Source organism: Phaethon lepturus, unplaced genomic scaffold (assembly GCF_000687285.1).
Source record: "Phaethon lepturus isolate BGI_N335 unplaced genomic scaffold, ASM68728v1 scaffold4016, whole genome shotgun sequence".
Taxonomy (NCBI): domain Eukaryota; kingdom Metazoa; phylum Chordata; class Aves; order Phaethontiformes; family Phaethontidae; genus Phaethon; species Phaethon lepturus.
Genome location: NW_010545405.1, coordinates 94,861 through 113,756, shown reverse-complemented (window position 1 = coordinate 113,756; position 18,896 = coordinate 94,861). Strand labels below are relative to the sequence as shown.

General features: G+C 38.2%; 1 protein-coding gene across 1 annotated transcript in view; it reads left to right on the top strand.

The window, feature by feature from the left end:
- The window catches only part of COG3 (component of oligomeric golgi complex 3), a gene marked incomplete at its 5' end in the record, with an annotated part of 28,259 nt that extends 12,573 nt beyond the window's left edge, over nt 1-15,686 (top strand). Inside the window, 10 exons of the mRNA XM_010288938.1 lie at nt 1,825-1,930; nt 3,930-4,054; nt 5,388-5,477; nt 7,355-7,475; nt 9,819-9,907; nt 10,004-10,138; nt 11,357-11,432; nt 13,114-13,241; nt 14,334-14,432; nt 15,657-15,686. Coding sequence (XP_010287240.1) covers nt 1,825-1,930; nt 3,930-4,054; nt 5,388-5,477; nt 7,355-7,475; nt 9,819-9,907; nt 10,004-10,138; nt 11,357-11,432; nt 13,114-13,241; nt 14,334-14,432; nt 15,657-15,686 — 999 coding nt within the window. The remainder of the gene's footprint in view (nt 1-1,824; nt 1,931-3,929; nt 4,055-5,387; nt 5,478-7,354; nt 7,476-9,818; nt 9,908-10,003; nt 10,139-11,356; nt 11,433-13,113; nt 13,242-14,333; nt 14,433-15,656) is intronic.
- Between the last annotated feature and the right edge of the window lie 3,210 nt (nt 15,687-18,896).

The window sequence follows — 18,896 nt, the reverse complement described above, 5'->3', positions numbered from 1 at the left end:
TGCTGAAAGGAATCAAACTAATTCTGCTTTAAAAGGTTAATGTTACATTGATGAAAGATTTCAGAATGATACTGCTCACAGAAATAAAAAAGTGGCTGATGAAAGACTTTAAATTAGTTTTTGACTAGAGCAAACTGCATTTGATAAGCAACTGAAAGGTAGCATTGTATGGAAAGGACTAAGCATAATAAAGATTCCCCCCAAATAACTGTTGCCCTTCACTTTATAATGACAGGCCCAAGCTGTCATAGGCCTGACTTGACAAAGAATGGCAATTCTGATGTGAACTGGCAAGATCCAGGTTTTATTGCTCTGTTCCGTCTATCTACCAGGATAGCTGGTGGTGCTTAGAAAATTGTAGGACTTATTTGCAGCTGACCGGTTGGTAGAGAAGCTGTTGTTTGACTTCAGAATCAGAGCATTACTTATATAAAAGGCAGAAGCTTTATAGCTATATGTGTGTGTGTGTGTGTGTGTATTTTGCTGTGGGCTGGAAGAAATTAATGTTGTATAACTGTACCTTATTGTGTTCAATTCTTGCCTGTAAACAGACAAACTGTGAGAAACTTCATAGTACTGAACTCGCATTGCTATATTCTTGTATTTATATATGCCTAAAGCTCTTATTATGTTACAGTTCATGCTTTGGTGATTATGAGACATTCAAAGCTTTTTAAGAAAGCATTTGCAAATGGTGGAGGCAGTGAGTTTGTAGGACACTTGCCCTTTATACTGAAAGTTTAAGGACTAATACGCTTTTGAAGAAAAAGCAAAAATAGTAACTGAGAAGCCCATCACACAAAATGTACCTAAATGGGATCACTCCATTCAGAACAACTAGTGATTAGAAGTTTTACCAGTATAACTGTTAGGAGTGCAGGTTGGTTTGGTTTGGGGTTTTTTGCTAAAATTGTGTAAATAGAACTGGATAAAAAAAATGATTGAGAACTTTTTAATGTTAGCTATATCTTCTATAGGCAAGCAATGCAGATACTTAGTCTATACAAGACCTTATTTTCTCACTAGGGTCCTACAGTTGTTCAGTTAGGAAGAAGAAAGTGAGTTTTAACGTTCATTCTAAATTGAGAAATTGCGCTGGTCTTCATATGTCCTTATAAGACTCTAGTTTTTGCCCGGTTTGAGATGAGTTTTGCTACTTGATTGCTTTTAAAACTCAAAACCTTGCTATTTAGAGAGACCTTCTCTCTGAATAAATGAATTATTAAAATGTTAAAAGCACAGGGCAGAAATATTTCTTGCGTTGTTCTGCTCAAATATTAATGCAGTTCTTGGCCCATTCTTGCTGCCTCTCGTTGCTTTGAAGCAGACCAAATAGTGAAAAAAGTTGAAGTGTGGAAGTGTTGAGCAATGTTAGGGGAAAGCTTTTTGTTGAACTCCTGCAGGGAATAAACTAGAGAGTACTTTGGGGCCATCTGCACATATCATTTATAGGAATAAAGCCATCACAGAAATGATCTGTATGAAATCCAAGTGAGTGTTGAGTTCGGTGCTCCTCTTTCTAGGTAGCTTCACTGGTTATTATTTAGAGATCAGTAAAAACAGGCAAAATGGAAACAACAGTGCTTTACACAGATCTGTGTAGTACTTGTGAATCTTAAATTGATATTGAAATGTTTCTGCTACTGTTTTGGAAACATCTGTCTTCATTTCTTTTAATGTCTTTGAAACTCTGGGGAGCTGAGTGTAGCTGACTCCCTTTGCAATTTAGTATGCTTTTCTCTATTGTAACCAAAGCAGCATGATCCTGCTTAAATTAGCGAGGAATAAAAAAAGTAAAATTTTGTGGTATATCTTCCTCTGCAGCAAATTGCACAGAGTTTAAAAGAGGAACAGAAGAAGATGCCATCTGAAGCTTCATTTTCAGATGTCCGTCTAGAAGATCCTGAGTCCTGCAGCTTAGTTAAATCTGGTATGAAATATATTTCATATTGTCAAATTAATGTATAAAGCTCATGGAGAGTGAGCATTAACTTGAACCATCAATGAGAAACTTGCATTATCTTAAGGGGTTACTTTCCTAGAGAAATCCATAAGAGATTTTGAGAGGTGAACTTTGTCTTAGGGTTCTTAACTTTTTTTTTTTTTTTTTGAATGAGAAAAAACTTCATCTTATTCTTTTGGTGGCATTTCTTTGTGCTTCCAGTGCAATCCATTCTGTGAAGCAACTACTTTTGTAGCAGACAGCATCTATTGTACTTTGTATGAAACTGAGCTGCTGTATTCTCTACTGCAAAGTAGCCCTCCCATCAAGATGTATGCGTAGGGAAGCTTCTGTTTGTTAGCTGTGCTAGGATGAGAAGGGTGGTTTGTGTCAGGCACGTCTCTTAAATGAATGCTTTGAGCATCTAGGCGTGTCTTTGTGTGTGCACCCTTATTGGGGAGGCAACTTCTTCCTTTGAATGCGTTTCCACTTACTGAAACCAGTTAGTAATTTTAGCTGTTTACAATAATCCAGCATATAGTCTTTCACTTTTTAAATGTGACCCATGTACCTGTAAATTACAGTGAACTGGAAGCAAATGCCATGAAATGTGTCTCTCTTGATGTCAGCTGTTTGAGCGTTACAACCCTCTAATTTTTTGTCTAAGATCCGTGAAGAATTTCTCCTTTTATTTTATCATTGTTCAGAATGGTGCAGTGTTATTTTTCCCAGCAGCACCTTTCTCAACTCTTTGTCAGTTATTTCTCATACTCCTTCTGATTACTTGGTAGTTTCTTGCTTTCAGCTTGCAAGGCCTGCAAAGGTCTTTCTGGCTGTTTCTAGCTGGACTCCACAAATCCCATTGAGAGTGGAGTTCATCTTGCTTCAAGCCAGGTGTGTGGCATTCAAAAGTGCTGTAAATCCCACCTGCATTCAGGAGACAGAAGGAACCTATAATGGTGTAATTTGAAGACGAATGTCCGAGACAATTTGGATTACAAGCCCTTCAAAGGTGCCTCGTTTCAGTGCCCACATGAGTAGCTGAAGTGACTAATAAATAGCCTAGGAACCTCAAACGGATGACTAAGGTGTTACAGGCCTTCTAATTACTGTGGCAATAAATTGATTGTTGCAAAAGGTAGAAAGATATTGCTGAATTATTTTAGACAGTTCCTGCACTGATCACATGAATGCTTCACAAGTGCTTATTCCATCATTAGGTAAGACTTTAAAAATTTTACTTTTTTGAATGGTTGCTAACTGGAACCAGAGTTCGGATGCTATTGACTCAGCTGTGTCCCTGGATTTAAGAACACTGTGTAAATAATACAAGACTTCTGTCTGTCAGGTGTTGTGAAAATCCATTTTGACCATACAGAATTATTACAAAGGTTACCCAGGAGGAGCACAACCACCTCATGACAAAATTGGTTTTGCCCTTATTTTTGTGGTTATTAACATGATGTTTAAACCCTACACTTTCTGCAACTGTTTAATTCATGTAGGATTATCCCCAGCAGAAAAGAAAGCATGAAGAAGTAAAATTCATGGAGTGTCTTTTTTCCTTTTTTTTTTTTTCCTGATCCATCTCCTGTAGTTTCATGGTCACTAACCATTTTTTTCTTTTTTTTCTCCAATTTTTTTTTTTTTCCCCTCAGTACTTGTTTGATCATTTCAGCTGTTGAGCTAAGTGTGTGTGTGGGGTGTCACTGGAGACATGCCTGTAAAACTAACTTATTAAAAAAGGTCGAGCTGGGCCATCCCTGAAATTGAATTAACAGCCACGCGCTCTCTACACATCAGAAATCTAGTACTGACCTGCTCAGAAGGGGGGAAAAAAAACCCCAAACAACCTAACCTGTTTCAGTGCAATAAAATATGTCTTATTACTATGGAGTCAGTATAAAGTGCAGTCAATATTGCAGTCTCCTTCATTTGAAAGGACAGATGCGCAAGTTTTTCATGTGTGTATTTTACTTTTAAACAGGTTCATCAGAGTCTCTTAATCCCAGGCACCAGACCACGATTTCACCAGCAGATCTGCATGGAATGTGGTATCCTACTGTCAGAAGGACTCTAGTGTGTCTCTCCAAACTATACAGATGTATAGACGTATGCAAAAATTTATCTAATTTTTTTAAGTGTAGTTTTCAAGTGTGTTGCACCATGTCTAAATACTTTAATGTAAATTACAAATGGAAAATTACTGGCCTCTGTTATCTCTTGGTCTTTTTGCTGCCATCTTTATATAAAACAAGTGAACTGACAAATTTAGGTCATCATTTCCAAGACATTTTGTATTTGTAGAAATAGAAAAAAGGCACTGGTTCGTACATCTATTGCTTTTGCTACTACAGAAATACTTCAGTGTCTGATGCTCACGATACTTATCACACCAAAGTTGAAGAGTGAATAGGACAATAAAGAATAGAAAGTTCTGGGTTGATTATAGAGAATGATCTTATTGCCTAAATTACTGGTTGTATGTGTTTCTTGCGATGTGCTTTGCAGGACATCTGTCAAGGTGATGTTTCTGGTCTTAAAAATGGTGACTTTACTACTTCTAGATTTTGGAAATGTTCTCAAAATTTTTTTTGTGGCACATCCCTTCACCTTCCAAAATGTAGGAGACATTTCCAAAGTTTAAGATGGTAGGGATCTTCACATCTAACAGAAACAAAAGTGTTTACTTCACAAGTGTTTTCAGCTAGACCTTTGGAGATGAGGTCGTTTTTGCGTTGTTTGCAAGGCTCATTGATAGTGTGTCTGCACAGTGATTTACTTGCTTTTTCACTGAGATAACACTGGCAGAACTGGTATGCCTTGCCTTGTAGATAGGAGAAGAATGAATGAAGTGGCACTGGCAAGTCTTGGGGCAGTCAAGGCTGTCATGTACTACATTGGCAGGCTGGTGGGTACAAGTTGTGTTCATACATCTAGCTCAGCCATATGATCTAGTTGCTGCAGCTTAATGAGTTCCTCTGTGTCACCTGGGCCATGGCAAACATGTCATGTTTGTTTACTAACCTGATGTAAATGTGAGGTAATTTGAGTTTGCTTGAGGTTAAGCTCACTCAAATGATCTCATGTCTATCGCACGTACAAACTGCACACACAGATAGTTACCCTGACACATGATGTGTTTAGTCAGGTCGCCCAGTAAGCATCGTTCATGCCGTTAGCTGTGAATGCGTTAGGTGTCGCTGACCATGTCGCTACCCCGGTGCAAATTTGGAGCTGGAGGGTGAACAGGGCACGCTTGAGTGTACACCTGTATGTACGAACGCTTCATCCTCTCATACTGCATTTAGACGAGACGGTTGTAACTAACTAAACCAGAGTTTTATGTGCTGGTAACGCACATCCTTCACAAGCTGCAGCTCTTAAATTCTGCTTTAAACATTGCTAACACCTTTTTTTCGGTCTCATTTTCTCTTCCCTGCAGAGGGCGGTGTTTCAGGGGTTATCGCAAGAGGCTTTATCTGCCTGCATCCACTCGCTGCTGGGAGCTGCTGATTCTATCAGCAAAACCAAGGTCAGAATCTGTTCTTTGGGTATGAGTCCTTCCTCCCTCTGCCATGCATATCTAAAGCTATGAAGAAGTTGTTCAGAATTCTGTTGAAATCTCACTGAAAGCATGTTGTTCTGCCCCCATAGAGCCGATGGATTTGCCAGCTTTTAGTTACGGTTAATGTATTGTAAAGCAAAGATAATGATTCACATGCTAGGCTATCTGAAAAGGTGGAACACAAATCGTAGCAGTTGTGTTTTACAGACTGCTCTAACTCATGTGAATTCATCAAGTGATACCTAAAGAAAAAATTCTGCTAGAAGTCCCTGCTCCCTATACTTCTTTTTACTGCTTGTTACTCTTTTTCTCTGCCCCCATTGTTTGAATTTTCAAAAATCTTTAAGTATTAAATTCCCTGGGAAGATTTGTTAAGTATTCTCCTCTCGGAACTGTCCATTATCAAAAGTTTTGATCTGATGTGTTGCTCCAAATTCAATGCAGTTTCATCAAGTCATTTTGACTTCAAGTGTTACTTTAGTTGGAGTAAACCTTTTTTCCTGTCACAGTTCCTTTAATACAAATACTGTAGTAACTTGCAAATTCCTAGTAGTCAGGAAGTGAATTTAAAAAAAAAAAAAAAAAGGAAAGTCTTAGTGGGCTAAAATTATTGGATTTTTATAAGCAGTAAATATTTAGTAATGAAAAAAGTTTTAGTTGCTATTAGAAATGAAGAGCTGTTGCAAAGTATTTCTTCGAGTGTCATTTGAAAAATCCCTGTAGTATCTTTAAAAAGAAATTCAAACTGCATTTTCTTCTAGCTTGAGCAAATAACTATTTCACATGTAATTCATTCAGAGTTAATTATCCATTCCAGCGCTGTGTATCAGGTCAGCGTTGACTTAAAGTATTGCAGAGAATGAAACTCATTCTGCAGTGAACCCTAGATAGGTTGGCCCAGAGCTAGGATTGGTACCACTTTGTCCTTGATGCATGCTAAATTAACATTATCTGATGAAATTGTGCATGTAAGAATAAAAAAAATAAAAACTCGATAAACCCTTTCACGACTTATTTTTACTAATCATTTCTATTCGTTAAAACTGCAGATTTAAATCTAATTTCTTCTTTGCTGTCTTATTTAACATTGTATCAAGGAAAGTTCTCTCCCAGCTTGCAAAAGCAAATTTGAATTTTTGAGTCCTCCTCTGTTTACCTCAGTGAGCCATGAACTTCAAAACTTAAAAGCAGCATGCAGTATAAAGCACATAGCTAAAATAACAACCTGAGCAAAACTGATTGTCTTGGTGATGTGAACTTGGCCTTGGTTTATTTGTATCATTGCTGTAGTGTTTAGAAATTAACTAAGCTTTGTGTTTAATGACATGAGAAAAATGCCTCGTTAAGACCTTTGCGCAGTAGCACAGTTAATCAAAGTTATTACAGAAACATTGACTGTTTGGCTTTTTTAAATTATTGTAATGATTAAAAAAAGTTCAGAACCTCGTGTTTTTCAACTATAAATTATATGAATTACATGAAATGATTCCTGACTGTTATGAAGAATAAGTTTGTATCTTTCAAGTAATGGATACCTGTACTTAATGTGAACATTTAGTAATATGGCTGTGTAATGTAATTCTTCTAAGAAACGTGCATAAAGTCTGCTTCTGTAGAGCAGTGTATTAGGAACAGTACAGAAGTGGGATTTGTGGATCCCAGAGTGTAGTTAATGGTACTACAGACTAATGGGAAAAGCTTGTTAGTAAGATTATTAATTTTATTATAGGAAGTAACTAATAAAAGTGGAGGTGTTGAGAATTTGCTCTTAATTTAATTGTTTTTTTTAACTGTGGCTTTTTTTTTTACATGTAATGCATGTTCTTTCTCTTGTTGTACTGTAGACCCAGGTTGATGGACAGCTTTTCTTAATAAAACACCTTTTGATTCTTCGTGAACAAATTGCTCCTTTCCATACTGATTTCACCATTAAGGAAATTTCCCTGGACCTTAAGAAAACTAGAGGTACTAAACAGTTGCTGGCTACAGAATGGGAGGGGATTGTCCTCCCTCAATGTGCTAGCAAAAGTTCTGGGTTTATTTTATGTTCACTTGCAATGACCTGTACGCTTATTCTAATCTCTTGCTTTGTTCTTATCTTCTCTGAAAAAAAAAAAAAAACAAACCCATTCTCTTAGGGCGATTTAAAATGTATCTAACACATTCTTTATTTTTGTATGAAATGCATTTGACTGCTTTTTACTGCTGACCTGATTTATTTATCCAGTCCTTTTTAAGAACAGCTAAGTAATCTATACTTCCATTGTGCAGACTTCTCTTTCCCCTTTTCTGACCCTTTAAAGGAATATCTTTCATTACCGGTGTTTAGCAGGTGAAATTACCAATATATAGTAGACTTGCCTAGAACCAATGAAGATTTCCTAGACCTTTCTGTGAGGTTTTGTTTTGGAAAAGATTTCTTATGTTGCAAGTTCAATAAGCAGTATTGTTGAATAGTGTTATATAGCAACTGTGCCCATTGTAGGAAAGGAAAATGGGGAGTAGTGGCCATGGTCATGACTTTTAAAGTTGTACTATGGTTCCTTTGTAAAATGCAAAAAAAACCCCAACCCAAACTTGTCAATACAAAAGTGAACTGTCATGCACTTGTCAAGTTTATAAAGATAATGGGAAAAATAGTTGGAAACGTGTCAAGTTTCTCTTCTTCCATTCCTGAAGAGAAAGCTGAAAAAATCACTTTTCTTTCCTGCCGTCTAATATGCTGCTGTTTTAACTCTGAAGCAAGCAATTCTTACACTAACCATTTCACCTGTTGCATTTGAACATCAATGAAACCTCCTACCTGTTGAGTGGTTTCTAGTTGACTGGAGGTTAAAGGGCAAATATATCCTTTTGGTGTCTTGTCCTGGCTGACACACAAGTTTGTTCTCCATCTTCATTTACTTGAATAAATTTTTGTGCCAGCCAGTGCTTTGCAGATGGTAGTGGTAAGTAATGGAAAACACTTTCTTTATATTGGGGGGTGGTAGTGGTGTTGAAAAGGTATACATTGTGCTTAATTCTTAATGTCATGTAGCATAGGCCAGCAGGGCTTTTATATTTGGGATGAGTTGTAGAAGAAAAATAACATGGCTAATAGGAATTTTACTGTGTTCTTGCCAAGCTTTCTGCACATATATTTAAGATTTAATTTGGGATTTATAGACAAAGGGACATTGCTTAATGTAAAAGCCATGCTTCCGCTCAATTTTTTTTTTAAAGTAGCATAATGCCAAGGTTCATGTAACTGAAGTATAGAGTGGAGAGAAGTGACTTTCACACTGACTAGCTCATAGGCTTCTAATCAAGAACTTAAGCTCTTTTTAGAATCAGTGAAGTTTCTGGGCAATAATTCAGAGAACAAAATGAATCTTTTTCTGCTGTCACCTTTAACTGTATAAGAGTGCAGATTCTTAGTGCAGTGCAAAACCTACATGCCTGTGTATCTGGTATTCCCTCTTTATTCAATGCCTTTGATAGCACTTCTTTAACTCATATGTCTTGTTTCCCTACCATTGTTTCATACAGCAAGAGGGGTGCAAAATTGCTTTTGAAATGAAAAAAAAAAAAAAAAAAAAAAAAGCAGATGGATGTGTAGCATGGTAAATGAAAGACATTATGACAACAAGCCATACTGAAACTGTATTGATAATTTTCTTTTTCCCAATTTGACTAGATTTCAGGTTGACAACATCCTGTTAACACTATAGTAATAATTTCAGTACCTTGTGTTAATTACAGAGGAGTTGCTTTTCCTCCTTGGGACTTCTGTATAGACTGTAAACATTAGTGTGTATCAATGTTGATGTTTTGTTGTTTAGTCCTAACTAAAATAAGTAAGCACAGAGGAAAACAGTGCCAGTTTTAAGTTACTTCATGCAACTGTACTTGGTTTTCCCGGGCAACATGGGCCAAATGCTGCATATTGTTCATAAATGCTTAACTACATAGCTTATGTAAAAGTCTTTCACTTGTAGGTATAGTTATAAAAGGAAAAGAGCTCACACAGTTTGTGTGCTGATAGCACTACAGCTAGTATCAGTCATTTGTTAGGTTCATGTAACGTATTTAGCTGTTTAGACTGTGCAACTATTAGATTCAGGTTTACCATAGGTACAGTTAAAGAATAGTGGATCAAGCTTTGTGCGTGTGCACTTGTGCATCCACACCTAGCAGTTGTGGAATCATTAAAGTTACAGTCCTAATCATGCTAGCCCATTTTTTATGTGTAAATGAGTGATTAAAATTTTTAATTCCTGGAGTTGAAGCCCATTTGACTTACAGTCTCAGTGACTTTCTGGTTCACAGATGCAGCTTTTAAAATCCTGAACCCTAAGACAGTTTCAAGATTTTTTAGACTAAACAGCAACAACGCCTTGATACAGTTCTTACTGGAGGTAATATGGAGTCTTACTGCATTAAGAAAAATGGGGTCATTTAAGCGGGTGGTGATCTCTGGCAAATAAAAAGGAGAGAATTGTCTTCTGTTCCAGGGTACTCCAGAAATCAGAGAACATTATATCGACTCTAAGAAAGATGTAGATCGTCATCTGAAATCAGCTTGTGAGCAGTTTATTCAGCAGCAAACCAAACAGTTTATAGAACAGCTGGAGGAGTTCATGACAAAGGTACAAACATGTCGTAGGTTCGTTAACCTAAGTGAAATACTGATAGAACAAGGAAATTAGTATTTAAATCTAGTGTAGGAGAAGCTGCTAGTTCTGTCTGATTAGATGAAGATGATGGCATTTTCCATTATAAGGTTGTGCTTCCCTTTAAGTTCCAACAACAATTTTCCAGGCATTTTTGAGATTAATGGATTAAAGGAGCATGACATAGTTTGTTTTTAAAAGCAACCTTTATGCTCTTCAATCAAGAAGCTTTAGTGTTTCATTTAGTGAAAACAGGTCTGTGAAAGTTGGCAGGAGCTTTTCTGTTTGCAGGAAAAAGCCTACCTTGACTGAATTTGTAAGCCTTCAAAACCAGTCTTGGGTCATGTGTGTTCTTGAGGGAGGTCTTAGAGTATGGCTGTGAAGTGTGTTGAAAGTTTCTGATCTCAGCATGTTTTAAACCAGTGAGGTGCTTGCTGAGCACGACTTTCCTCCCAAGTCCTGTTTGTGAAAGAAATTCCTGATAACAGTTGGTCAGAAAGATGAGGCATCCTAGGGGATAGGAACAAAAAAGATGTATTGTTACAATACACTTCTTTCTAGAACCTGTTCTAGAGCTCAGGATTTCTAGGCAGCTTGAGTCTATTACTGTTCACGCAGCAGAATCTGGAAAATGGAAAGTGTGATATGGATCCTTATGTACTGAGAATCAGTGGCATGACATCTCAGAAATTGGAGCTACAGCATTGCACAGACATCACAAATATCCCAGCTGCTTTTTGGGGAGAATTTAGAAGATTACAGTATTAAATTTACTGATGCCTGTCATGCTGGGGTGGAGGGGCCAGTGGCATGCCTAAAATATGGATTAGTAAGCAGTGAGATTGATAGATTGTCCAAATGATCCCAATGATTCATTGGGAATCTGGGGATTTTGACTAACCTGCTTAAGTATAAATCTCTTTTGAGGTTTTGTATCCTTAAGTGCCTAAATGTCTTTGTAAATTTAATCCTATTCTAAATTTTACTTCCAAGAAGCGATCATGGTTGTAATTTTGAATTGCATTTCTGTCAAGCTGATTCCCCTGTGTTTTGTTAAGTCAGGGCACAGAAGAGAGAGTGAGCAGGGGGAATTCCTTACACTGCAGTGTCTGAGACTTGTGCAGTTGTTACTTGATCACTTTGTTGTGAATTCAACTGAAAGAAACATGATTTTGTTGATTGTACTTGTTTTAGGTAGCTGCTTTAAAAACAACGGCCACTCAAGGAGGTCCCAAGTACAGCCTTTCGCAGCAACCTTGGGCGCAACCAGGTATTTACTTTGTTTTATATTCATGTTACCTCTGAGGTGCTTGTAGGCTAATAAAGCCATAATCATTTACTACTTTGAGACTTATTCTAAAAAATTCTCATCAAATGGAGTAAAAGACCCTTTCCATTCACCATTTTTGGTAGAGCAATATGGGCTGCATTATATGGGGCTCGAGTATTTCAGAATGTCATTTGTCTCTCTGCCTGACATCTAAAATAGAGAAATCTGAAAATCTGTCCAGATTAATTTGGACTGTGAGGCACTGATTGACTTGGAAAAATTCTAAGTACCTAAGAGCTGTCTACCTTTTTCTTGAAAAACCTGCCTTCCATTTTTACCTGTGTGCTAGTTCCAATGTCTTAAGATACCTCTAAATCAAAACCTGACAAACTTCAGAATATGTATTTAATTGGTGCAGTAGATGAATGACTTGAGTATTTCTCAAGCTGTGACTGTTCTTGCATGAAAACAGCATTTCTGCAACTGCATACAGAATATGCTTAAGGAATTATTTGATTACATTAAGATAAAGCTTTTGCTTTTATAGGAAAAAAAATGAATCTGCATTGAAGCTTTTATTGTCTGTACATTTGGTACCTACTTTCTTTTCAGTTTTCCTGTCACTGTGCAAAAATGGAATCCAGCTTTCTTTCCCTCTTAAGAATTCAAATGTGAATGCTTTGCAGGAACATTTGGAGTAGTTTAGATGTTCCTGGGTTGTTTTGCTCTTCAAAGTTGTGCTTCTGGGTGACACTGAGAAATCTGATTATTCCAATTCATACATTGGAACCTTCTGTTGCATCATGTTCTTAAAATGCAAAGCTAGCCACGTTCATTCATAATTCAGTGCTGCTCCATGGGTCAGACACTCTCAAGGGCTAACTCGAACTTCTACTTAACATCTCCTGCTTCTTCAGGAGTATTTTTAATGTTTGTTTGGAGATAATTATGTGTGTAGAGGCAGATCTAAGCAGAGCTTCTGCTGTTTATTGGAGTCATTTGTCTTGGAAGCAGGAGCAGGCAGAAAATTCAGATACAGTAGAAGTTGAGGGGAAAAAACCCAACAGACTATATTAACTTTGGTACTTTAAAGCTACGAAATGTATTTCTCCCCTGCCCTTTAAGCAAAGATCTTGTAAAATCATTAAAATACCCAGCAATAAAGAAGGAAGGTCTTGTCTGAGAGAGGATTCCTGTCTGGTTGATTCAAAATCCAGATGGCTGTTGCAACCTTTCTTCTTACAGATGTGGCCTGTGGTCAATGAGGAGAATTTATGGTATGCTGTTCTCTTTACTAGCACTGTTTATTTCCCAGCAGTTTCTTTTCCAGGCAAGTTTTCTAGGGCCTATATAGAACTTTGCTGTTGGAAGACTGTGACTTCAGGAACCTCAGGAAGATGTGGTAGTTTGCAGAAATGGGTTGGATGCATTTTCTGCAGGGAAAGAGAGACTGACGCCTTGAGTAGGTCCCAAAAGAAAAGCCTTGTTTGGAATGTTGTGGTCATATGATGAGTTGATGCTGCACAGCCCCGTCACCCCTTCCTCCCCTTTCACCTGAACCTGTGGTTACAATCAACCCCAGTAAAGTGGAGGGGGCTGATCGTAACCATATTCTGGAGCGTAGATTTCAACTAGCAGAATGCCATTTTAGCCTATTAAGCATATTTTCTTTTACTTTCAGCAAAGATCAATGATCTGGTCTCTTCCACTTATAAGACAATAAAAACAAAGCTGCCATCAACGTTACGAAGCATGTCGTTATACTTGTCCAATAAAGATACAGAATTAATTTTGTTTAAGCCAGTGAGGGTGAGTATTGCTAGATGTGCTTCAGCATGTTTTCCTGTAGGTGTTGGCCCTTCATTTAGTTAAAGTCTTTGAACACATTTTGTGGGATCTTTCACCTTCTATTTCTGTGTCTGTATGGTTATATGTATGATACATCTATATAACTGTATATGTGCATATATTTATAAGTGTATATATACAGACACACATACATACCTGTATCTCTGTAGTTATTCTAGGCTACCAGTCCAGGCAGTAAACATGTGACAAATACCATGCATGTATAATAGTGAACAGACTATTATAGTCACTGTGGTGTCCTTGATCTGAGAAGCCTGTTGAAAAGACACATGGATAAATAAAAAATAAATCTAATAATGTAGAATCATTAAGGTTGGAAAGGACCTCTAAGACTATCAAGTCCAACGATCAACCCAACACCACCATGCCCACTAAACCATGTCCCGAAGTACCTCATCTGCATGTTGTTTGAACACAAACATTCAAAACATTCAAAAATGTGTTTTATAATATGTTTACCGTAAAAAAAAAAAAAGGGGGGGGGGGGGGGCAAACAAAACAACCACAAAACAGCTGTCCTGCTGTCCATTGTACTCAGCCTACATAAGACACACACGTCACAGGGAAGTAACTGGTTCTGTTCATTCTGCACGTCTTCCGCTTGGCACCATACGAGCTACTGTAAAGAAAATTTAACTCTGTCCTGGTCAAAACCAGTACAGCTCGCTCAGTTATGCATGGGCAGAAACACTGGAGACAGAGAGGATGATACAGATTCAATGGGACACCCACTGTAAACCCACCAGAAAGAACCAAGCTTGAGTTTTAAGCTTCCAGGTTAAGTCTGTAGGACACAGTGTTTCAGCTTAGCACATCTTAGCTGAAGTTTTTGATCTCACAGCCAACGTGGATTCCTTGTGGCTGTTTTGGGGTTTGTTTTAGAAAAAAAGCTCTTAAAACTCGACTGCTTCTCCCTACCTGGTCACTATAGTAGCTATTCCATGTACATTGTGCTTATTCTGGTTCATATTTCAGATGGGTGTTGTGGTTTTTTTAATACTGATTTTTTTTTTTTCTTCTTACCTTTAAAAGAACAACATTCAGCAAATGTTCCAGAAACTTCACGCTTTGTTAAAGGAAGAATTTAGTAATGAAGATCTCCAGATCGTAGCTTGTCCTTCCATGGAACAGGTATATATTGAAGCTCCCTGTTTTATCTCTTGCTCTTTCATGTGACTGGGTTTTTTAAACATTAATTTTTTCATTTGTAGTATTTGCAGTGTTCAGAATCTTTATTTATTTATTATCACCCTTAATCCTGAATGATTAAACTAAGGCCTTTATCTGAACTCTAGGCTTTCAGCTAAAAGGGGGTTTTGTTGTTGTTGCTTTTTTTTTTTAATGAATATCCAATAGAGTTTTTAAACTGAAGGTGCTGATTGATGCTGCTGGGGATTGAGTTGTACAACATCATGGTAGAGTCTTGCCATTTCTGGGCATTGTCTTTTCAGAGAGATATCAAAGCTAGTGGATATGCTTTCAAAAAGCCTCCATGTGTGAAGGTAGTCTTGCCTTTGACAAATACAAAAAGCATCAATTTTTACATTTCGGAGGCATGAGAAAGAATTACAAGAATTCATTTGAAGTAAATTGCATTGGGAAAATGTGCAGATATTTGTGGAAATGTAACACTACATAATAAGTTCTTTAGTCTCAGAGATGATCAGGGTCAGGAATTCTCTGTATTAGGATGCTCTGCCAGAAACCAAGTAGGTTTTTAAAAATCTCACTTTGACCTTAGTGTCGAGGGAATGCGGATAGAATCATGATTATCCCAGGTTGCCAATATTGAAACGGAAAATCTAGTTTATGGGTTAAAAGACAGTGCCTGCACTGAATGTGGCCATAGGGATGTGTGATACCTGTCCTGGAGCACAGAGTAGGAGTGATGCACTGGAAGGAGGTGGGGTCATCCTGGAGGAGGTGGCTTCCTCTAGTTGTTTATCTGTTAATCCTTAGGATCACTTCTCCTGCAAACTGAAATGTATGGGAAACCGTGTTGTAATCTGTGGGAAACAAGTATCACAAAGGATCCCAAATATGTTTCAGATATCTAAGATGAATGTTAACATTTTTTGCCAGTGCACATATTTTTGGGGGGATTCCTGGACAAAGCATGAAGTCATCTTAGAAACCTTGACACAGCATGTTGTAATGGCTGAAATGACTAGTCAGCATGGTCAACAATTGCATTTTAAAAAGCCTGTGGGTAGGCATTTGACTGGAAATGTTGGCTGGTTGTTTTGTAGCTGTCTTCTCCTGATTTGTCTAAGACTCTTTAAAGGTTAAAATATAAGACATCAGTTCTGAAACTTAGCTGCTCTGTCTAATGTAGGCTTTCCTTTTGCCTTTCAGGTGAACTTACTTTTATCGATGTCCAAGTAGCCCAACAGTGAGGCTGCTTGAAAGAAGCTTCAGCTGAATGCCAGGCAGTGAAGGGAATGCAAAGACACTTGCTTGAAGTAAACGAAGGATCCCACTGTGCGGTCCAGTCTGCATCAAAACTATCCAGGCTGCTTAACCCTGTTTAAGGAAAAAAAGAAAAAAAAAAAAACCCACCAAACAGTTTTATTGATTTATTAAAGGTCTTCCTGTTCATTGGCTTGAGAAGTAGGGGAGGGGGGGCGGGGAGAAAACAAAACAAAAATCCCTTTGCTGATCACTCTTACGGAAGCTCAGTTACTGCCTTATCCAGATGTTTTCAGAGCTGAAATCCTGTTTTTTTCATGTAAAAACATTTCTCACTTTCCTTTAATAAGCTGATGTATGCAGTGAAAAGCTGCACTTTCAGAGACACGCTGGAAATAAAGCACAGGGAGTCAAATGGGAGCGGTAATAGGTACTTGCAATGCTTGGAGATAAGCACATTGGTAAGACAATTTGACTTAAGCAGACATGCTCTGATTTTTTTTTTAACTCACCTGAAAATCCTGGTAATCCACCACGTGCTTGAACATAATTCAGAGGTTCTTAGTTGGGAAAACTTTATTTCCCGCATGTGAAGCATTTCTTGAAACACTGGCTGTGCTCTTTTTCTGATACTGTTGTGACTGGGAGCTGTGAGGTCTGACCTGAAGTTTCTTGCTCTAACCTTGCTCCATGTAAAGAATCACAGTTCCTTGAGATTTGCAATGGAAAACTGTGCAATATAATCTCTGTTCTTTTTGAGGGCGCTGCATGTTTTCAGATGCTTTACTGCAAAGCTTAGCATTGAGATTCTCAGGTACTTAGTTTTAGGTTAGAGGATCGGGGGTTTTTTTGGCCTTACCCAAGATCAAATGGTAGCGTGCATTGTTTAAAGTGGGGACTGGAACTTGTACAGCCTTTGCGCACTAGAGTAAGTGCTGATAGGAGTAGGTGGGGATGCCAGAAACTGAACGTGCAAGCCTGTCAAATCAGCAGTGTAAACAGGGGATAAGTACTTGGTAACTGGTAAGGAATGCACGGTGTCCGGTATTCATTAATTGGTCATTATTTCAGAAACCTGAACGCTATAAACACTTGACCGTTAATGGAATGAAACACTACAAGCAGCTTTAGGGTGTGTCAGTGTGTAAGTCTTTGTTGTGCAGTACTGCAAAAGAAAAATGTAGTGACTTACATGGCAGACTTTTAACTTATTTATAAAACCTGTTCTGTAGTGTTAAATATGTAGAAATTTCCATGCACATCAGTGGTGTTTTGCTTTAATAATTTTCCTGTTATAAATCACATGGCTGGAGACTAAGATGGTAGGATTTAAAGCTACCATGAGAAGTGTTGCAGCAGTGGTGCTGAGGTACATAAATGGTACTCATAGGACCTTACATGACTCCTTAAAAATTAACTAAAGGAACTAACAAGGAAGAAAACTTGCCCTTTCTTTTCACTTATGTAGAAATACAGGCTGTAAAATAATGTCCGGCACATTGTAATATATGTATATTTGTTTTTTATAAAGTTTTACAGAAGGACTGCATGGTCGCTGTACAGAGTTATGACTGACTTAATAGAGACATTGTATGGAAAAGACGTGAAGGAAGGGTAAACCGTTGCAGTAGTCACTCCTGTGCTTGGGTTCTTTTCTCTCTTAGAGTACCTGGAGAGCTCTAGGACAGCTGGTTGAAAGATGAGAAGAGCAATCAGTTTATACAGCCTGTTTGCTAAACGAACATTTGTTTAAACATGTACAGTTTCAGATATTTACGTTTACAAATAGTGTAAATACTTTCAAAAGATTAATTTAAGATGCTTTATATTATCTGACTAGAAACTTGCTGTTTTTAATTTTTTAAAATAAAAATGTTGCCTCCTATTTTGGTCTAAGAGTAAAGCTTTATTCTGTATCCTGAGGCTTGTCTGTCAAGATAACTAATGCAGAGGCAATAAACATCCTGTAAGCACAGGCAGTGCATTGCGGAGAAGTGTTCTTTTTTAGCAGTAAAAGAATTGACTTTATTTGGCACAGATAAATACCTGAGTGCTGAATGTACAGCTAATTGTTAAAGTAATGCCTCTTTATGGTTATAATAAAAGTAAATTTGTATTTTCTTTACTGACAAATGATCTTGTGTGACTAAATGGTCTCTTTGCTTGCAATTTTGTTAGGGGAAGGAACCACAACTGTAATACCAGAACATATTTTAACCAGTTGGCTTTTACAAAGAGAAAACTTGGGAGCTGGTGGCAGAAATTCTTGTTCTTGTTGCCTGGTTACTCAGACTCATCTACCCATAGTTTCTCATTACCACATACTGTTCTTCTGGCCCTTGGGATTGTAGAAACGCATCATGCAGAGGCTTGTGGTCTGTCCCCTGTAATGTCAGCGTGAAGCTTCCCTTTACCCTCTGGCTTTCACAATGTCATTTGAATGAACTAATCTAAGGAAAAATGCTGCTTTCTTGTGGAATTCAGCTTCTGTCTGGTTATGGGGTAGCGATGTGTGACCATTGCTCCCTAGGCTCTTGGAGCCTCCTAAAGGGGGGCCCTCTGGATTGTCTCTGGTAAATGAAGTGAATGCCAAAGCAGCCGGCCAGGCTTTCGCGCTTCTTTTTGTACAACGGTGATGTGCGCAGTACAGCTTATGCTGTGTCGAGTGTTTTCCAAGCAAAACCAATAGTTCCTTCCTCAGACTGTGCATGTCTGGTGTTGACAAAGTGATGTGGGTAGGAAAAGGGGAAAAATGTCTGTGCTGCTGAAGCAACTCATGTGGTGACTGCAGGTAAATCCAGCCCTGTGTCCACAAATGCTGCTTTTTCCTACCCTCGTGCATTTTTATCCTCATTGAACTCTAAAATCAAGCCTACACTGTGGAGCAAATGAGATCTTTGATATAAAGACCTCTGAAGAGAACAAAACCCCCCAAAATTGATTGGCTCCTTCCAGTGGTGGCCAACCATGCCACTAATCCATGGGACTTACCCTCTGCCACCAACTGGAGCCCTGACACCCAAGAGGCCCTTCATCTTCCCTCTCTTGGATTACCCTTGGTCCCTCTACCCCAGCTGCTGTTTGTCATCCTCTCTCCACCAGCATGTGGGTCTCTGGCCAAGAGCCAAAGCAAGGTCGTCAGTCACACTTGGTACAACAAGTTCCCAGAGTTTCCTCACTTTTACT